At 36.9% G+C, this 18,235-nt stretch overlaps 1 protein-coding gene across 1 annotated transcript in view; it reads left to right on the top strand.

Annotated features, from left to right (window-relative positions):
* The window catches only part of TRHDE (thyrotropin releasing hormone degrading enzyme), a 213,906-nt gene that overhangs the window by 72,362 nt on the left and 123,309 nt on the right, over nucleotides 1-18,235 (top strand). The window contains exons 4-5 of the mRNA XM_063396448.1: nucleotides 10,858-11,012; nucleotides 16,755-16,868. Coding sequence (XP_063252518.1) covers nucleotides 10,858-11,012; nucleotides 16,755-16,868 — 269 coding nt within the window. The remainder of the gene's footprint in view (nucleotides 1-10,857; nucleotides 11,013-16,754; nucleotides 16,869-18,235) is intronic.

Genomic DNA, 18,235 nt, shown 5'->3' with positions numbered 1-18,235 from the left:
CAGGGGGAATGGAGGAGTGCACCTGAAAGTACTAAGTGAGTTCATATCTTGCAGATGAATTCTCAGACCAGAACTTGTGAATAATTTTTTAGTGATTGGGAAAATGTGAAACATAAGGTGTGCAAAAGGACCTGAGCTGTGATTACCTCCTTGTCAGTGCCAGCTCAATATGGATGTGGGTATGGATCAGTGTAACTACATTAAACATAGATTTTTTTCTGTTTGGTGGTAACTTTAGTAAGCATTCAGCAGTGTTGTCAGTTTTGAAAGTTATTGATAAAATGTATCACTGTTTTTTTTACCTGAATTTGGCTTAAATGTGATGTAAGGGAACTAAAAAGGCATACTTAATACGAAAGTATAGCAATACCATCCCTAGGGCATTTGTGTATCATAAAAGTACAATGGAAATACTAATAGGAGTAAGTGTTGCTGTCATCATCCCCCTTGTCAGTACAGTCACTCCGTTGGCATAATGGAGAGCTGTAATCCATCAGCCTTTCAGAATTTCTTCGCCCACTCTGACGAGAACTATTGCTTGTCCAGACTGTCACTGTGTGTGCAGCTCCACATGTTCTCTGAGCTCTGGATGATTTTCTATCTTGCGTTTATTTTCTGGTGGGATATTGGATTATCAATCTTACTCCCTGTGTCAGAGATCTGACTGATCTCTGTAAACTTTGTTCTGGACAAAATGGCTCCTGTTGTTTGCCAGGCTCTGCTTTTCCTTTTTTTCTGAGGAAGTCAGGAGTCTGTTCCTGAAATACTTGGCCCAGGTCCATCCCAATCTCTTCTGTTGTCAGCTCTGGTTAGCTCCTTGCCAAATTTAAGTAGTACAGTTTATTTGGTGTCAGTCACCAGCCTCTCTTTAGTATGTTGCTTTTCTTTTGTAACTTCAGATAACAAATATTTCTTTCTAGGGTATTTTATTTTTACAGTTTGCAGTATTCCATTTTTGTGACAGATTTTTCATGTTTGGGTTCTACTCTCTGAGTTAATTGAAACTATTAAACACTTGCAGCATGTCTGGAACTACAACTGTCAGAAATAAGGCTCCTTTCTAATTACTGTCTTTCTTGACAGTAGTATCATTTGCTTCCAGGTGCAGAACAAAGCACCATTTTCATCTCTTCCCATTGTTTTTCGTGCTCAGAGGGATTTTCAGCTCTGGTGAAGGTTCCAGCTATTCTGCTTTTCCATCTTGCTAATTTCTTTGATTTCTTCTAATTACTTCCCCCCTCCCCCTCAGATAGCTATGTGGGGTTATGTCTGGCCCAGATGCTTAAAAAAAGATCCTCTTTATATGGAGATATGTTACTGCCTGCCTCTGCATAACAGGACATGTACAGGATGTGTGGAGCCCACCACTCAGCCCTCCTGCAGCAGGAAAGTGAAGTTTCTTGGTGTTTCAGATCTTGGTGCTTCATTTTACTGTGGGAAATACAGGGTAACTGTGCAGAGGCATGATTTTTTTCTGTCACAGTCTTGCATACCTGCTTTTTAATTGTGATTTTTTTCACCTATCATGAGTTGCTGCACAGCACATGGTTGGCAGGCTGTGCCCATCTGTCATAGGTTAGCACTAGCCAGATGCTGGTGCACCCATGAGTGTATGTTTTTCCTAACAACTACTGTGGGATGTGATCGAGAACAGAGAAGAGCAGGCCCAAAACTTGAAACTAGAAAGAAAACTTTATTAAACTACATAAGAACAGAAAACAGAAAAGAAAAAAAACCTTAAACACGCAAAAAACCAGAAATGAAAACCTTCCAGAACATTTCTTCTTCTCCCCCAATTTCCACCCATTCCACACTCTAACTTTTAGCACTTACACGTTACCCTCCATCTTACTTGCTTAAACCAAAATGCTGGGTTCCCAATCAAAGTCATCATCACTCAAAAAACCCAATCTTCAATTCATCCAGGGAGAGAGGAGTCTCTCTCACACCACAGACCCCCCCCACAGGAAACACAGGTTCACCCTCCTGTGTTCCCATGTCACCCATGGCACCACCCGGAGAAGTCTGCCAGGGTGACACTCTCCTTTCCATGTCCAGTGCTCTCACCACTGTCCATGGGCCAAAGCTGCATACAGGGCTCTTTTAAGAATGCTTGGCTAAGTCTCATTTCGGGACAGCAGTCCCCCCCATCTTTCCCCTGGGGCTGCGGGTTCCAGGAGCAGGTCTCCCCTGAGGGCAGAGGGTTCCACCTCACCCTCCCCCTCTCTTCTCTGCTCGCTCCACTCCTACAGTGCCAGTCACTGCAACAAAGTCAAGCTGACTGCATCCACCCAAATGCAGTCTGTGTTCAAGAGGACTCAGGTTCAGTCTATGGCTAACATTATGCAAGAAAAGTCCAGCCCAAAAGCCACTCCTCTTAATCTCTGCTCATCTGGGATTCTTTTCATCTTCCTTTGTCATCTCAGTCCCAGGCTGTCTCTTTCTCTTCTCTCAAACCACCAGCCATAAGAATTCTCCACCCACCCTTCATCCTGGATGGGGCTGGCTCAGCTCCAGTCCCTTTCACTCTCTACCCCCCACCCTGGGGCACCAGCCTACCTCAACCTGGCCGCATGGTTTCCCTCCCCCACCCAGCCTGGTCAGCTGGGCAGGGGAGGAGGAGAAGATGCTTCTCTCCTGAAACTGGAACCAGAAAAAGGAAATCCCTCTGGAAGTCCTTGCTTTTAACCCCTTGTGTTCTCAGAGGCGTGTCCAACCTCTCAGTGGCTACTCCAGGTGCCAGCATAAAACCTGACTGATTGGTTTGCCCACAACTTCCTGGAAAACTCACTTCCCCCTCAAACCAGGACACAATGCTGATAAGCAACAGAGTGAAGTGGTAAATTCACTTAGTTAAATTTCTCTTGGAAATATAAATGCATCAAGAAGTTCACCTTGGACTTCTGTATTCTGATGCATCAGGATGTAATTTGAGCCTCTTGCAAATGTGGATTCTGTGACAAGACTTAGTTTACATGGTTGCATCCTTAGATATGAATGGGAAGAAGAGAGTTTGAACTTGCATGAGGACAAAGTGAGTCCTCTGTTATTTGTGTTTCTTTAGAATTCAAGATGATGGGGTTTTATTGTGATCGGTCATAGAAAGATACTAATTGTTTTAATAAAATAATTGAATAAACAAAGTGATGAACAGATTAGTATTTTTAGTGTTAAGATAGTAAAGTTCTATCCTGATCTACTATATCAAAAGGATTTGCATGAGAATGTAAGATAAACTCCATTCTAGAACTTAGGATACACAGCAAGATCTAAATACAGTATCTCAGGAGCTATCCAGTAGAGTCCATTTGCATTTCTTCATCTTACTCTAGAACAGAAGATAAATAGATACAGTCCCCACAGAAGCATTGCCGTCAGATGTAGTGAATTCGGTACATTGCAATTTTATCTCCAGGTGAAACATAAGATACTGCTAATGCTAAATAACTGCCTGTCTTTCCAAAATTCCTGTTTCTGCTTTGCTTGTTAAACTGTGCCCATCACCTGTGAATGTGATCTCACTTTAAAGCAGACATAAAAGAGGTAGGTTTTGGTATATAGAGTGTTTGTATTTATGCAGACTTCATGTCTTCATTACTGTGATGCAAATCAGTTTAATGTGTGCCAGATGAAAAAATATTTCATCTCATTTCTACTCTTAAGTAGAATGGAATTCTGGAGTTTTCTGTGTATCTGCACTGTAGAGACTGGTTTCCCCAGGGAAGAAGAAAACCCCTCCTTGATGCCCTGGTAGACCCCTTTCTAAGTACAGTAAGCAAGAAGCTTACTCACATGTTCCCTGAGTTCAAGCATGCAAATCATTACTAGAAGGTTCCTCCTTCTTTGTATTACCGTAAGTTGATTTTTGGTGCAGGAATTTTAATATTCCTACTCATTCTCCCCTGTTGGACCCTTCCCTCAGACCCCACTTTAACTCCTCCCCACACTTGGGGTGTATAAATACCCCTGTCTGATCCTGGACCCTGCTTTTTGCCCCTTGTTACTGCCTTGTTCCAGGTTGCTGTTACACGGTGGACGCGTTATTGTTTGTTGTTTTCATATTATTAAAATTCCTTTTTGGACAACTGGGTCAAGGCTGCCTCTCTGCACCAAGTTGTCATTGGGACAGAGTCCCAAGGAAATTCAAAGGGCTCTGATTGTTCAGGCTCAGACCCCCGGGAGTTTCCCTGCACCTTGATTTTGCAGCAAAGAGAAGGAATATGGCAGTGGCACTTTTTCATTCTCTTTGCAGCAGCATTCATACTGATAGTGCTCAGTAATCAGTGTCATGTTGTTTTCAACCATAGAATCCTCATGCTCTATTAACTCTGGTGGTAGGAAAATGGCTCTTGGCAATTTTCCATCATGTCAATGCTTTTAGTATTTATGTTAGAAATAGTATATATGAAGGCAATGAAAGTATTTCTTGTTTTTTCCTCTCTCCAGAGATTTCAGTGTTGAGAGTTGGAATGTATTTTCTCTGTTTGCTTATTGTTTATATGCTGTAGAGGATGGATATACAGTACTACCCCTGTTACGTGGAGTAACAGAAACCTGAGCTCTTTTCAATCTGTGTCCTGGTTTGAGCCATACAGATCCTTGTTTGAATTCCCACATAAGGCTGAAACTGAGGAAAAAAGTTTATATTTATCAAGAAACTTTGTGAAAGATTTTTTTTCCTTGTTTAATACTGTGCAGCAATTCTTAATGATCTGTCCAGGTATTATTTTTAAAGAAAGGCATTGTTCCTGTGCAGATCAATACAACTTCGATGATGCACAATTCATCCTCAATGGGCGATTGCATTCATTTTTCATTTTAACATTGAATCATTTGATATACTTTGAAATAACAAAGCAATGATCTATGGACTGGGGGTATCAAAATTGAAAGAAATTTAATAATATGCATGTCATATAAAATCAACAGATTTCTATGTTATTTTCTTAAACTATAAACTAGCTATCACCCAGTGTTAAAGCTCAGTTGCTTGAAAACATACCAAAGTTTTTCTTTCTGTGTTTCTGCATAATCTCTCTCCTTACTGTCCCCAGTTTTCTCTCCCACATTTTTTTTCCAGCTTGTATCCTTCAATTTTCATGTTGCATGAAACATCTGCTATATGTATCAAACACTCTGAGGATCCATCCATTGTTTATGTCAGTTAATGTTAAGTAATACTTTGTACAGCAACAAGAAGCAATAAAAGACTCAGCAATAAACTGCTGTGTGGTAGTGATTTCTCCTCGGGGTGTGCCACAAGCCATTGGATTTGACCGGAATAACGGCAGACAATTTGAGACCTTTGCATTAACTCTGCAGTCCAGCGTCCTTCTGGGTTGTTACGTGTCGAGCTTACAGAAGGGTAGTGGTGGTATAGTCCTGCAGATAAAAACTGATGGGCACAAGAGCAAGCATTTGGCTGAACAGGAATGTTAATTGAAGATTTCCTGTGGGGGTGTCACCCAGGTTATTTGTGGCTTCTGTGTGTTTGAATACTTTACATGTACTGAGATAAGACAGAAGAATACTATTACATTTAAAGACAGCTGATTTAGGGTATTCAGCTCCTAACTGCCAAAGGGAAATACTGAATTGATTTAGGAAACATGATATACTGATGAAATACTGATTGATTTTCAGGAAACATGCTCTTAGTATCTGAAAATAGGGTGTTTCAAAGTGTCTCAAGGCAAATATTGGCTTGAGAGAGCTTTTACCAACCCTGGGATGTTTGGGTTTTTTGGTGTGTCATCCCATTGTGTCATTCCCCTGTCTACCTCCTCCCTAGCCCCTGTAAAATTTTAGGGGATGAAAGTATATAAAGAAGTCACTTGATTTTCCAGAATAAACTTCTCTGACATACACTAATCAAACAGTGCAGAAAAAAAAATCAGTTTATTTAGATATTTCGTATAAGTACCATTATCAGTAGTTCTTTATCGGTGTGAAATTTGGATATTTCTTACAATAACTACTATTTGACTTCATGTTTTTTAATGAGATCTGTCACTTTTTGTGTTTGGCTTGTTCCTTAAAATCTGCATAAATCAAGAAATGGTATTGTGCTACAGAAAAGCATCTTCTACTTAGTAAAACAAATTGCTTTGATTAAGGAATCTGAGTGGCAGAAATATACACCCTTTATAAATGGTAAACAGTTCTTTTTTTCTATTGGTACAGTAGCATTCATTTAGGAAATTGCACAAGGCATTTAGAGAGATTTAATAAAGCTATTGATTGCATTATGCAGTACTAGGAAAGGGCAAAAAAGATACTTATGGCGTGACTTAAATAAACTGATACTAGTCCGTGCTTCCTCTTAATTTATTGAATTTGTTGTCAGAAAAGTGGAAATCCTGGGACGTTGTGAGAGGCACATAGATAAAATTATTTTTGTAGCATCATTTTTGTAATAAAAGTAGGGATTATAAGGTAAAAACATGGAGTTCGTGGAGTGAACAGTTTATCCCCGCATGCCTCCTGGGTTTATTAAGGAAAACGTGTAAAGATGCTTGACAGAAAATTCTTGTCTCTCACTCTGTGTTCTCATTTACAACTTGCAGTGTTTCAGAGGTCTCAGATATTTATTTGGGAGACTTCTCATGTATGCTAACAGAAGATTTGCAGAATTGATTCGTATGTCTAGGTTTTTTTTCCCCTTAGAGCTTTTTCACTTCCACCATGAGTATTAGAAATTTAATACTGTCATATGTTCTGGAGTATCTAGCCCTTGGTTACATTACAACCAGCAGCTAAAACAAATAAGATTGCAGTACATAATGTTAATAAATGTGGATGTGGTTGCCTATTGGTGTTTATTCACGCACTCATATTTATATTTATAGTGAGGATGTGTGCATGTTACACCAATATCACTATCCAACTTCAAATGGGGGTGGTTAAATATAGTGGAATCACAATGATGAAGAAGATGCTTTGATGTTTGCAAAGGAGTAGGATGGTAAAGGGGGGCAAAATGCCCCACAGATTCATAGTACACTGCTTGAGAGAGCTGGATCATTTCGCATTTAATCCTTCTCTGTTCTAACCTCGCTCTTATTTAAAGTAAGAGTGATGTTCCCAGTTTGTGCTTTGGGGAATATAATGGTTTTTAACAGGACCTAGAAGACACCATGACTAAGTGGCAAAGATTGAAAAACAGTATCATTTGTGCTAATTGCACAGATACTAAGTTCACAGATAAAAAACCTCCATCAAATGTGTATTTGCTTTGTGGCCAACTTAGGTGTGAAATTGCTGATTTCTATTTTGCACTAGGATGATAACTTGCTGATAGTGTCAGAAGATTATATTTTGATGTAAGCTCACATAATTATGATCCCTTAATTAGATGTTTGGAAAAATAAAACAAGCTGTTGAGCTATGTACAATTTTTGTAACTTTGTAACGAAAGTCACACAGAAATAGATTTTTTAAAAACCCAAATGCTGTCCTTGTATTCAAATAATCGTACCAGTATAGCATGTTAGTGTGAAGCTCCAACACATTTTTGTCTTGTGATTTTATTTTAGCTATATAATTTTTACTTGTTGGTCATGAATTTAGTCTCTGTGAAGGCCAGGAGGTGGAAACCCTTTATTATTCCAGCACTACATGGGACTCTGCACTGCTGTATCAGGAAATCTCAAGTAACAGTTTTATGACGCATGAGGATATTATTCTCTGCAAGCAATAACACACATTTCTATTTCCCCAGCAATATCCACATAATCAAACATTCACAAGTGCTTTACAAAGAATTTAATTAAATAGTGTACAGAGTGACTGGATGCAGCAAGTACACAAGCTGTTATATATTCAGTAGTTCCCATTTTGCAGTTAGTGCAGAACACTTTCATGCAGTAATATATGTGAATGATATTTCCATCAAAATGTGCATTCTCACTCCTCCTTTTGTACCTTAAAAATGACACTAAAACCTTATCAGATGTCACCTCCAGGATCACAGGATACCTTGCTCAGGGCTCTAATGGTGTGATAAACAGGGAAATACAGATCCTCGTGTTGAGACTTGAACATCACACATTGTTCTTCTGAAATCAAATGTTTATTACTCCCCAGAGAAAGATATAGATTATTGTGTCTTTTACCACAAAACTAGACGTGTTTGGCATTTAAAGGTAGTAGAAATTTTTGAAGCCATCAAAGACCAACCACTGAAAAAATCACACTGAGAGTTGGATATTCAGAATTTAAATGTGAACAATAAATAGCAAAAAATTCTTGTGATTTTCACAGACAATTCTGTCAGTCAGTGGAGATAAAGAAAGTGTCTTTGGCATTAAAGTGTAGTGTGTCAGACCCTGTACTAGAAAATGGTAGTGTGCTCATATTCACTCAACATTATTGGTATGCTCATGTCACCTGAAGGGATTAGCATTCTGGAAACTGACAGGGTTATCTAATATGTTTTGTTTTTTCTCTTCAGAAAAGCCCTTTCAGCAGTAGCCAGTGCGTGAAAGGACTTTTCAGGCTTGCAGAGAAATGAGACTATGTTGGATGAAAGTGATTTAAAACATCCCTCTGTGGTTGCCTATCTGCAAGGCAGTTATCTGTCCATCAGATTGGAAGGTTTTATTGGTGTGTCAGTGCTGTAAAGTATCAGTCCAAACCAGCAAAGCAATACCAATGACACAAATAGTGAAAGACAGTCTATAATTAGCCTGTAAGTATATTTAGTGTGAGACCTCACCCTTGTTTTCTAGTTCCACAAGAGTTATTCCAGTTTATTACTGGATGACACTGACAAAATCTATCCATTTTGACTGGAAAGAAAGACCAAAAACTACAAATGAACCTGAAGGAGACTAAAGAGATGAAAAGATCAGTGAAAAATAGGGACCTGGTCTTATTTTCGTGCTAGTTCTGTGTTTGAAGGGAAATGCTGAAAACTTAATTGGGGTAGATAAGAACAGTATTCATCTTCTGAAGACACCTGTTGGTGGAAAGTTTAATTGGTGTAGAAGTTATGGCTTTCTTTACGGAATTGAGAATGGTGGAGATCCCTTTTTACTGTTAATGAAAATTTGCCATTAACGTCAGTGATTCCACCTGGTAATGTTTGTCTTTTTTTTTTTTTTTCCCTCCATCCCTATTCCTTCTTTGTATAGCAGACAGGAGCTTTTCATTTTCCATGTCATTTATAACAAATTGCAGTTATTCTAAAAAAATCATGCAGTTCAAGCTTCAACTGAAGAAGAAAAGGAAAGCGTGTAGTTTTGAATTTACTCACATGCCTAATCTTGAACACCTTGTTTTGGATTTTTACTTTATTTTCTTTAATTAGGCTCATGTTCCAGTGTTTGCTTTTCTGTAAAATATTTATTCTTTAGCATTAGAAATGTGTCTCTGTGATTTGGATATCTTCTATAGGTATTTGGAAGTAGCTGCTACACTTGCCTTGAATTCACTAGGAGGCTGGTATTTTTATGCTTCTTGAAGCAGGCCCTTTTTAGGAATGCCAGAATATACCCAAATTCTCATTTCCCAGTATTTCAGTGGCAACTTCTTATGAATCTTGGAGTAGAGCTCCTGCAGGTCTGTTTGTTCTCCAAGCCAATTCCATCACACGCATCGACAAGCCAGAACAGACAAACCTAGAAGAGGTGTCAGTGCTGAAATACAATTCGGAGTATTATTTAGAATAATTAGGTCGGAATTTCTCTAGATCATGCTGGGAAGTCACCCAGTAAAGGACCACATAGACAGACTTGTGATAACTGCCAATGAAATAGTTTTGGAAGCAGAAGTAGTAGAGGAAAATGAGAGAGGAGTACAGCAGCCAGGCTAATTAATTGAGAAGTCAGGCTAATTAGTTTGACTGGAGGGAGCACCATGCTGATGTCACATTGTAGCTTCCAAAATTCTGTCTGATTTGTGTATAGGTTGTACTGGGCTTCTAATAGACAAACAGGTTTTTTCTGGGCTCTTTCAGATGTTTTTTGCCATGAAGCAGAATTGTGTATTGGTTCATTCCCTATGGAAATTTAGATTTCTTTCAAGACTGGTAGTCAGTTTAGTTCCTTTTCAGTCTTCTGCAGTAATATTTTTCTAAGACATTTATTGTAGTATTGAGTTGTTCAACCTCATGCCACTGGGAGAGATTCCTTTGGTGTCTTTTTTTACTTGATGAAGGACCGTCCTATCTTGTTCCTAATATTTTCTTGCTAACTGAATACAAAACTGAAGTAAAGCCCCTTAAGTTGCATAGGGTTCCATTGTTCCAGCTGGCAGGGCTGAGAGGTGACTGTCAGTAGTCTTGCTCCCAGAGGATGTGTGCTAGCAACAGTGCACGCTGGAAGATGCCTTGTTTAGTAAGAACTGGGGATTCTGAACAGTTTGCCATTTTCCTTGATGTTATGAAACAATATTTCTTCAGTGCACCCCTAAACATCAGTCATTACATACAGTTTGGTGTGTAAGATGTTCGTAAAGGAGTTGCTTTAATGAAAAGATAAAAAATACTTCTAGTAACAGTCTGTGTTACTGTGCTGATGCGGTATAGTGAACATGAGAAGCAGTATCAAACCCAGAAGCAGATCAACAAGGTGGTGTAAACCAGCTGGATTCTGTATAGAAAGCTTCATTAGAAATACTATGTACTATATTACATCAATAACATGGTAATCATTTGTGAGCAGATAATGGCATAAGATAAAAATGAATATTTTATTCATGTTTCCTAAGAAATATTACTAGAGAGCTTTTTTGGGTTTTTTTATTAATATATGTTATTTCAAATGCTTTTAGTAATGATTTATGGTCCTTCTTACTATAGATCTTCAGCATGTTAGCTCCCACAAGGAGTTAACATATATTTTTTTCTATTTCTAGATCTGTTGGCTGTGCCTAAGCATCCATATGCTGCTATGGAAAACTGGGGACTGAGTGTTTTCGTGGAGCAAAGGATACTGCTAGATCCAAGCATTTCTTCTATTTTATACCTACTGGATGTCACCATGGTCATTGTACATGAGCTATGTCATCAGGTATTAAAGGTGTTTACATATTTGATCTTAATGTCAGAAACCATGTGCTCCTTTCGAGAACAGAAAATGAATTTGTACTGCACACATGGATGGTTGTGATTTCTATTGCAAGGAGAATCCATATAACATGGAGGTCTGTAAGACACATCCCTACAATAGAGAAACTGTGAAGACTCAAAATGGGGATACAAGAGAAAATTGGTAGCAATGAGCAGCTTCCCTGTCTTATGTAGCAGTATATTCTGTGTATTTGTTATGGGTTTATAGAATAAACATGTTGATAGCAGATTCATGCTATCATGAAGTTTCACATTCATGTCAAAAAATGTTTTGGCTAAAGTCAATTTAGTAGTAGTCTTTGTCTTCTGTCATATATATACATATCCATTTTCTTTTTCTTCTCAGTTTTTTTCCCAGTTTGGTATTGACCCTCTCTGTTCACTAATGGTGGATAAGTGAATCTTTATCTGTACTATTGTGTCAATAAGAAAAATAATAAACCCATATTACAATTTATTTTACATTTTTCCCATCTTCTTATCTCAAACTAAACATGTTAAAACTGTTACTAATATTGAATTGAATGCAAATGTTATTGAAGAAATCTGCTACAGGGCCAGGAAGCGCTTTCTTACACTCATAAGAGGCATAATCATAGCCTTCAGGTTAAAATGAATGAAATCCTACTGTGTAATCACCATGGCTTACATCTGTGACTTTACACAGTATTCTGTAAAGGCAATGCAAATTCTTAACACTTTCTGCAAATAAAAAGTACCATGTAAAAGTACCAATAAAAAGGGAGCCATTGTAATGGCATTCTGGCAGATGAACCTGAAAATAACATTTTGTTCATGTTTCTATTTCACATTAAATTGGTTCAGGAATTCGAAGTCCTCAACTAAAACGTGAAATTTTTATTAAAAGTTACTGCTGCTTTGATCTTGATACTATCATCTGATTTTTCTATAAGCTCTTCACTTGCAGTACAATAGAGTAGTACACAGTTCAGTTAGAAAAATTACAGTGCCTTAGGAATCATGTGTGGAAAACATACATTAGGTCATCAAGTCCCAGCTCCTGTGAGTATCAGATTTTTCCATGTGGTGTGTTTGTAGTGCTGGGTTCAGTGCTCCTGATTACAGGGTTATATGGCTTCCCTTAAAACCTTTTGATTAAATCTGATAGTAACTTTCTCCAAGTGTTCAGCTTAAGTGTTGGTTTTTCTGAAGTCGTTTCATTACTTCCAGTTACTCTTTGCACTGCTTTGATAATTTCCTCTGCTTGCAAAGCAATTTGTACTTCAGATGTGGGCAATTATCACATCATTAACTCTACAAGTTTGATTATTTGATTCTTACAGACACTGACGCCTTTTTACATCATTCTGGGAATTTTACCAGATCATGAAGTGGGCAAAAACTATAGCTGAATTTATTTTAGAGTAGAAATATGATTATAAAGTGCATTTAAGTGACCTTAAAATTGCAGATGAGGAGGTTTACTTGATGTCCATGTTGATATCACTTCCAGTGCTGTTTGCTTAATTAAAAGTAACTTACTCTATTCCTGCTGCTGCTGTTTCTGTTGCGGTGCCATGCAGATTAGGTCTTTGCTCATCTACTTCACTGGACAGCTAGAAAAGATAGGAAAAATTCAAGTTAAAGAAACATTATTTCTACTTTTTGGATGCAGAATTGAGTCACACAGAATATGGATTATTCATCCGCAAGTAAAGTTTAAAGGGAGAAACACTCAAAAAATATAACCTAAAAACACTGTCTAGCAACTCCATCACATTGTCTTTATTTAGCCCTTTTTTCTACCTTTATCTTACCATACTCAGAAACCTGTCAAGGAACTCTAAACAATACTATTTTAGCTGAAAATATACTGAACTGAGACCAAGCTGGGTCCAGGATCTCTTGCCTCTGCTGCTTAATTGTTATTTATTCACTGCATTTCTCATCGTTTTTTGCTGTGCATCATATCACCTGTTAGCCTGTGGTGACAGATGAATATTTTTCCCCTTCATTCATTTTTACACATAGAATAACAAAAATTAACAAAAATCTCTTAGGTGTAAGCAAAACTAGAATCCAGATCTCTGCATCTCCAGTTTTACTTTTTATTTATTGATTTTTTTTAGATTTTAGGGATGAGGAAATGGAACTCTTCAAAAATATATTTTAAAGAATTGTGTCATTGTCCAATTTCCCTGACTTTAAACCCATGACTTCAAGATTTATGGAACATGAGCATGTAGTAAACTGATCTGTATGGGAGCCCTGTTACTTAGAGTAACACAGCAATTGCTTTGGTAATGTTTCCAAGATTAGAGAAATGAGATATTAAAAATCCAGATTGTTGCCTTTTAATTTGACTGTTTAAAAAGTGTAATTACCAAACCTGCTCTGTACTAATACTTGAGCACAGTGTTCAGGACAGATAGAGAATGAGAGACAGCACTACAAAAGGACAAATTTAGTGGTTGCTAAAATACAAGTAAAAAGCATATAAGAAAGGATTTCATGTCCAGTTTCTTCATAGTTGACTTTTCATATTTGACCAGGTATTTTAGGTACCTGTTTTAGGAGAGATGCATAAAAGTTACTTTGGTAGTTTTGCTTCAGTAATTTTGTAGGGAGCTCTTTTTTTGATATTCAGCCTGTGTGTTCTTTCAGAATATTTTTTCAATTAATTAAAAAAATGATCATATGAATGTTTTGGCATAAAAACTTGTCCTCTGAGCTCCAAACCATGAGTTGGTCAAAACACATGTATTTCTACCAGCTTAATTGGATAGCTAGAAATAATTACCATAATTTATTAAAATAATTCTGTTAAGGTAGTAATAGGTTTTATTTGCATATCATAGATCAGTTCCACCTATAGCTTTTGAAGACTCATTTGAATTTATGTGTCATGATTTTTTGTGATAGTTTTCCCACCTGAGCACAAAACTTGGTGTGACAGATTGAGTTACAGAGGCATGAAAGCAGCAAGGAAATTAAGAACTTCTAATTCAACATATTTTAAAATAATCTGTAAAAAAAAAAAAAAAAAAAAAAAAAAAGAAAGAGTGTCCTTTCTGTGTATCTGTAAATTAAGTACTTTCTGCATATCAGGCTGAACATAATACCTGAGGGCGATGAGAAATTTGTGATCAATACATTTCAAAGTGAAGTGATGGTCTTCACTCCAGGCAGATAGAGCCTATAGTCAAACACACAAATAAATAAATAATTACTTACGGAAATTAAATGCTTTACTTACACTTTTCCTTTGAGACATGTAACTCCTAGGAAGATAATAGCACCTTTCTGTTGGAAAATTTGGCTTTCTTGCTTACAGCCTCTGGGTGCTGCTCTGTCTCTGATACCCATAACTCTCCCTGATATTGTTCAAAAGTAGTTAAGAAAATTCCCTACATTTTCATATTGATATCACATCCTGGTTTAGTGACTTTAAAACATTTCTTCTTTTAGGTGGATAATTAAAAAATAATTTTAATTGTATCATTAATAAATGAACCCAGAAAACTTCCAAAGGAGTAGAAGAAATTCTCTTTTGTGGCACCATAAATCAATGTTATTAATTCAAAAGTCAGGATGGGGTATTATGAATGTTACAGCCTTTATTTTTTTTAAAATCTCTCTGGCTAGTCATAGTTCAAAACGACAATTTTACCACTGGTTTCATATTTGTTCAATAGTACTCCTGTAATTCAGGAAATAAACTATGCTGTTATGTCATTAGAAAACATTTAAGCAACCTACTCTAGTATGAATTTAACTTCCATACTTCTTGGTGTATGAAAGCTGTATTCATTTTATTGTTTCAAATTCTGAAAATGCATAAGCTGTATGAATATATTTCCATCATTTCTTTGTCTTTTCAGTTAAATGTTCTTAAGATCAGGATCTATGTTAAGTGGCCCTGTAGAGAGTTAATTTATTGATAGCCTTCAACTATATTATGCATACTCAGAGTGCAGTAATGAGTTTAGCTTCACATAGTGTATAAATATGATTTCTGTCAACCTCATCTTTTCTCTCTAAAGTCTTAAGCTGATTGTCAGTGACATTCATTGCCATGTTTTTCATTTTTTCATTTGAATTCTGTTTTCTGAACCTTATGTGGCTGTCTGGTAATCTTCCAGCTAGTCTGGTCTTTGCTTGCTAGTCTGTTCTTTGAAGCTGTAGTGTTCACGTCACTACTGATCCTCACCACAGCAGTGATCCTTCTGTGGTGTCATTCTCACTCCACAAAGACATGTACAGAAGTGACATCTTTCATTCAGGTCCCAGACAAAGCCTTCAAGCAAACCAGCTGTCGTGAGATCAAACTGCTTATGGGCCAACTCTGCTTTCATTCATTTCTGACGCTCATTACAGTTCAGTATCAGTTCCTCTGCTCTGACCTGAGTCTTTCCCTCTAAAGTACGTAATTGCTGCTCTGTATTTTTAGAGCTTGCTTACATGTGAAAGCTCAAAATTATCTCTGTTGATTGTAACTCATTCTTATAAATATTAAGAGAAAATTGGAAGATAATGTTACTTAAACAAAGTTTTGGTATTTATTTGGTAGAAGAGAGGCTACATAGAGGATGAAATAGGTTTTCATAATACTGTTGATGTTTCTGTTCTTACTGCTGGTGTAACATTATTCAGGTTACACATTACAATAATTTAAATAATCTTTTAAAGAGGATCATACATCAGCAAATGAATATATGATGTCTGATTTCCTATGAATTCTTGTTCTCATCTTCCAGTGATCATCCCAGCTCAGTGTAAAATTCCTCTGACACCTACATGTGAGATTTGTGTCTGTTGAGGTCTTAGTGAGCAGAGTATGTGATGGTTGTGTTCTTGCCTTGCCCTCACTTAAGACCCTTCTCCTCTTTTCAGTTGATGATCTTTTTATACTTGTGGAGTTTATGGAGTTTAGTTGTCCTTGAGATTTCTATCCTTGCTAAATTAGATTGAAGTCAGTGGGGATGTTGAAAAATCATCTGGAGGAAATGGGAAAGGCAGGCAGCTCAAGTAGAGTGCCTTTGCATATACACAGGTGGGCTGTGCCATTTCAGATATCTCTGCTTCTGTTTGTGAAGGCTGCAGATGTCCTATAAGTCATGTATGAAATTTCCTAGGTCTTCGTGGCTATCTCACATGCTTTTAGGCATCTGAATCCTACCCAGAGGGCTGGCATTATTGTGTAAAGCTGCTTTCTTTAGGAAACCTGCCATGGAGAGTAGCATCAGTAGTGCTGTAAATCTTGGTGGGCAGAGAGGGAAGAGAAAGAAATGCTAAAATTTAGGTCTAGGATAGAGAATGTGTCCCCATTCTCACATATATGTTTTTCAATATTCACACATCATGAAGTTTCCATGTAGCGGATCCGATTACTTGAGTTAGAAGCCTTTTTTCTGTCCAGTGTGTCTGTTATTCTGTTAAACCTAGGTGAGCATCTACTTCAGAGAACTAAAGTTGACACTGTGAACACTGTCCTCAATGCTTCTTTTGCTCCTCTTGCTCTTTTCTAATCTTTCACTTCATTAACTTGTGCATCCTGTAATGCTGAATTAATTAGCACAGGAAAAATACAGTTAGTGAGTTTCAGTGTGTGCTAAATGCTACTGTTTTATTAATACATGTGGAGAATGTGTTTGTGTGAAATATATGCAAACATGGTTTCCTGAAAATGGTTAAAGTTGTTCATTTGAACTTGTTTTTCCAGTGGTTTGGTGACCTTGTGACTCCAGTTTGGTGGGAGGATGTGTGGTTGAAAGAAGGTTTTGCTCACTATTTTGAATTTGTTGGGACAGACTACCTCTACCCAGGGTGGAACATGGTAAGTCAGTTCTATTTTGTTATTGTGGAGACTCCACCAAAAAGTTGCTTTGCTGTTAGACTCCTGCTTCTGTTATGGACAGAGACTGCTGAAAAATACCAAATGATGCATGCAAGTATCAGATGGTGAATGAAGCAAAATCACTTGGTATAAAGTAATCTGACAGCATTCCAAAAGTATAATCTGCAATTTATTGCAAAAAAAATAATGTCATGTCTATTACAACCCAGTATTAAAATAGCTACTGTCTCTCTGCTTAGAAATATTTTGGATTAAAGCAATTATGATTTAACCTGGACTATTTTTAAAAACATTGAGAATGTTGAATTTTATCAACAAAATAAATTGGAAAGAAATGTTTGACTAAAATATTCTATAAAACTGAGCATATTTTTTCTTACAGTATTCTGTTCTCCTCTCCCTAAATATACTCTTTTTATCTTCCTGATATTGTTTGGATATCTAGAGTAAATGCTAAATTAACATGGTTTACATAAATTAAGAATTTATAATTTGGTTTCATTTCTAGCTATATACAGTTGGACATGCTTTTTCAACCAGTGTGCAAATATTGGAGCTCTCTGAGGGAGCTGAGAATTCCATGCTGGGACATTATTTTGAAGTCCTTTTCTTATATCATATTGTACCTAGACGGGTCCCAATTTATATGAATTGCTGTAGTCTAGCTATATTATAAGAAAAACAAGAGAGACCTCAGTACAAGGAAGTCATATATGAGAACAGGTTGAAGTTTCCTATAGAGATTTTATTCTCCATTGGAAGCATGTCTATGTTTGCTAACCTTTTGTGCTTATATATGTTTAATTATGTGGCAAAATATTTACTATATATCATGATTGTCTGACAGAGATTTGTTGGGGCTTGAATGTTTTGCTTAAACTCTTAAAAACTAACGTCTGACTTTTTTTTGCATCTCTGTGTGCTTTCTTGAGTATACTTATTCCATTAACTTCTGTGTGCCATAAAATGAAGATGCTATAATTATGAGTTAAAGCTAATTTTTAAAAATAGTTGCATACAGATTACTCTTGAGTTAGTTATGCTTCTTGTGAAATCTAAATTCTTTGTAGTATTTTAGCTTTTTCTTTCAGGTGTCAATTTTGGTTTATAATTGCATTATGAAAAGGAAAACAAATCTTTATTTGAACTGACAACTGTCTTGCATAGGTAGGCTTGTTGGGTTTGCCTGGCTTTGACTTTATTAAAACTCATTCTATTAATCTTTATAAAGAACACAACCTGAATTACAATGTAAAGATTCTAATTATGAATGCAATGAAATCTGGCAGGCCTTTGTGATTTTAGCATAGTGAAGTGTCATAGATGACAACATTTATACACTGAAT

This window comes from Prinia subflava, chromosome 4 (assembly GCF_021018805.1).
Source record: "Prinia subflava isolate CZ2003 ecotype Zambia chromosome 4, Cam_Psub_1.2, whole genome shotgun sequence".
NCBI lineage: Eukaryota > Metazoa > Chordata > Aves > Passeriformes > Cisticolidae > Prinia > Prinia subflava.
The sequence above is the reverse complement of the archived record's forward strand: the minus strand, read 5'-3'. Positions and strand labels throughout refer to the sequence as shown.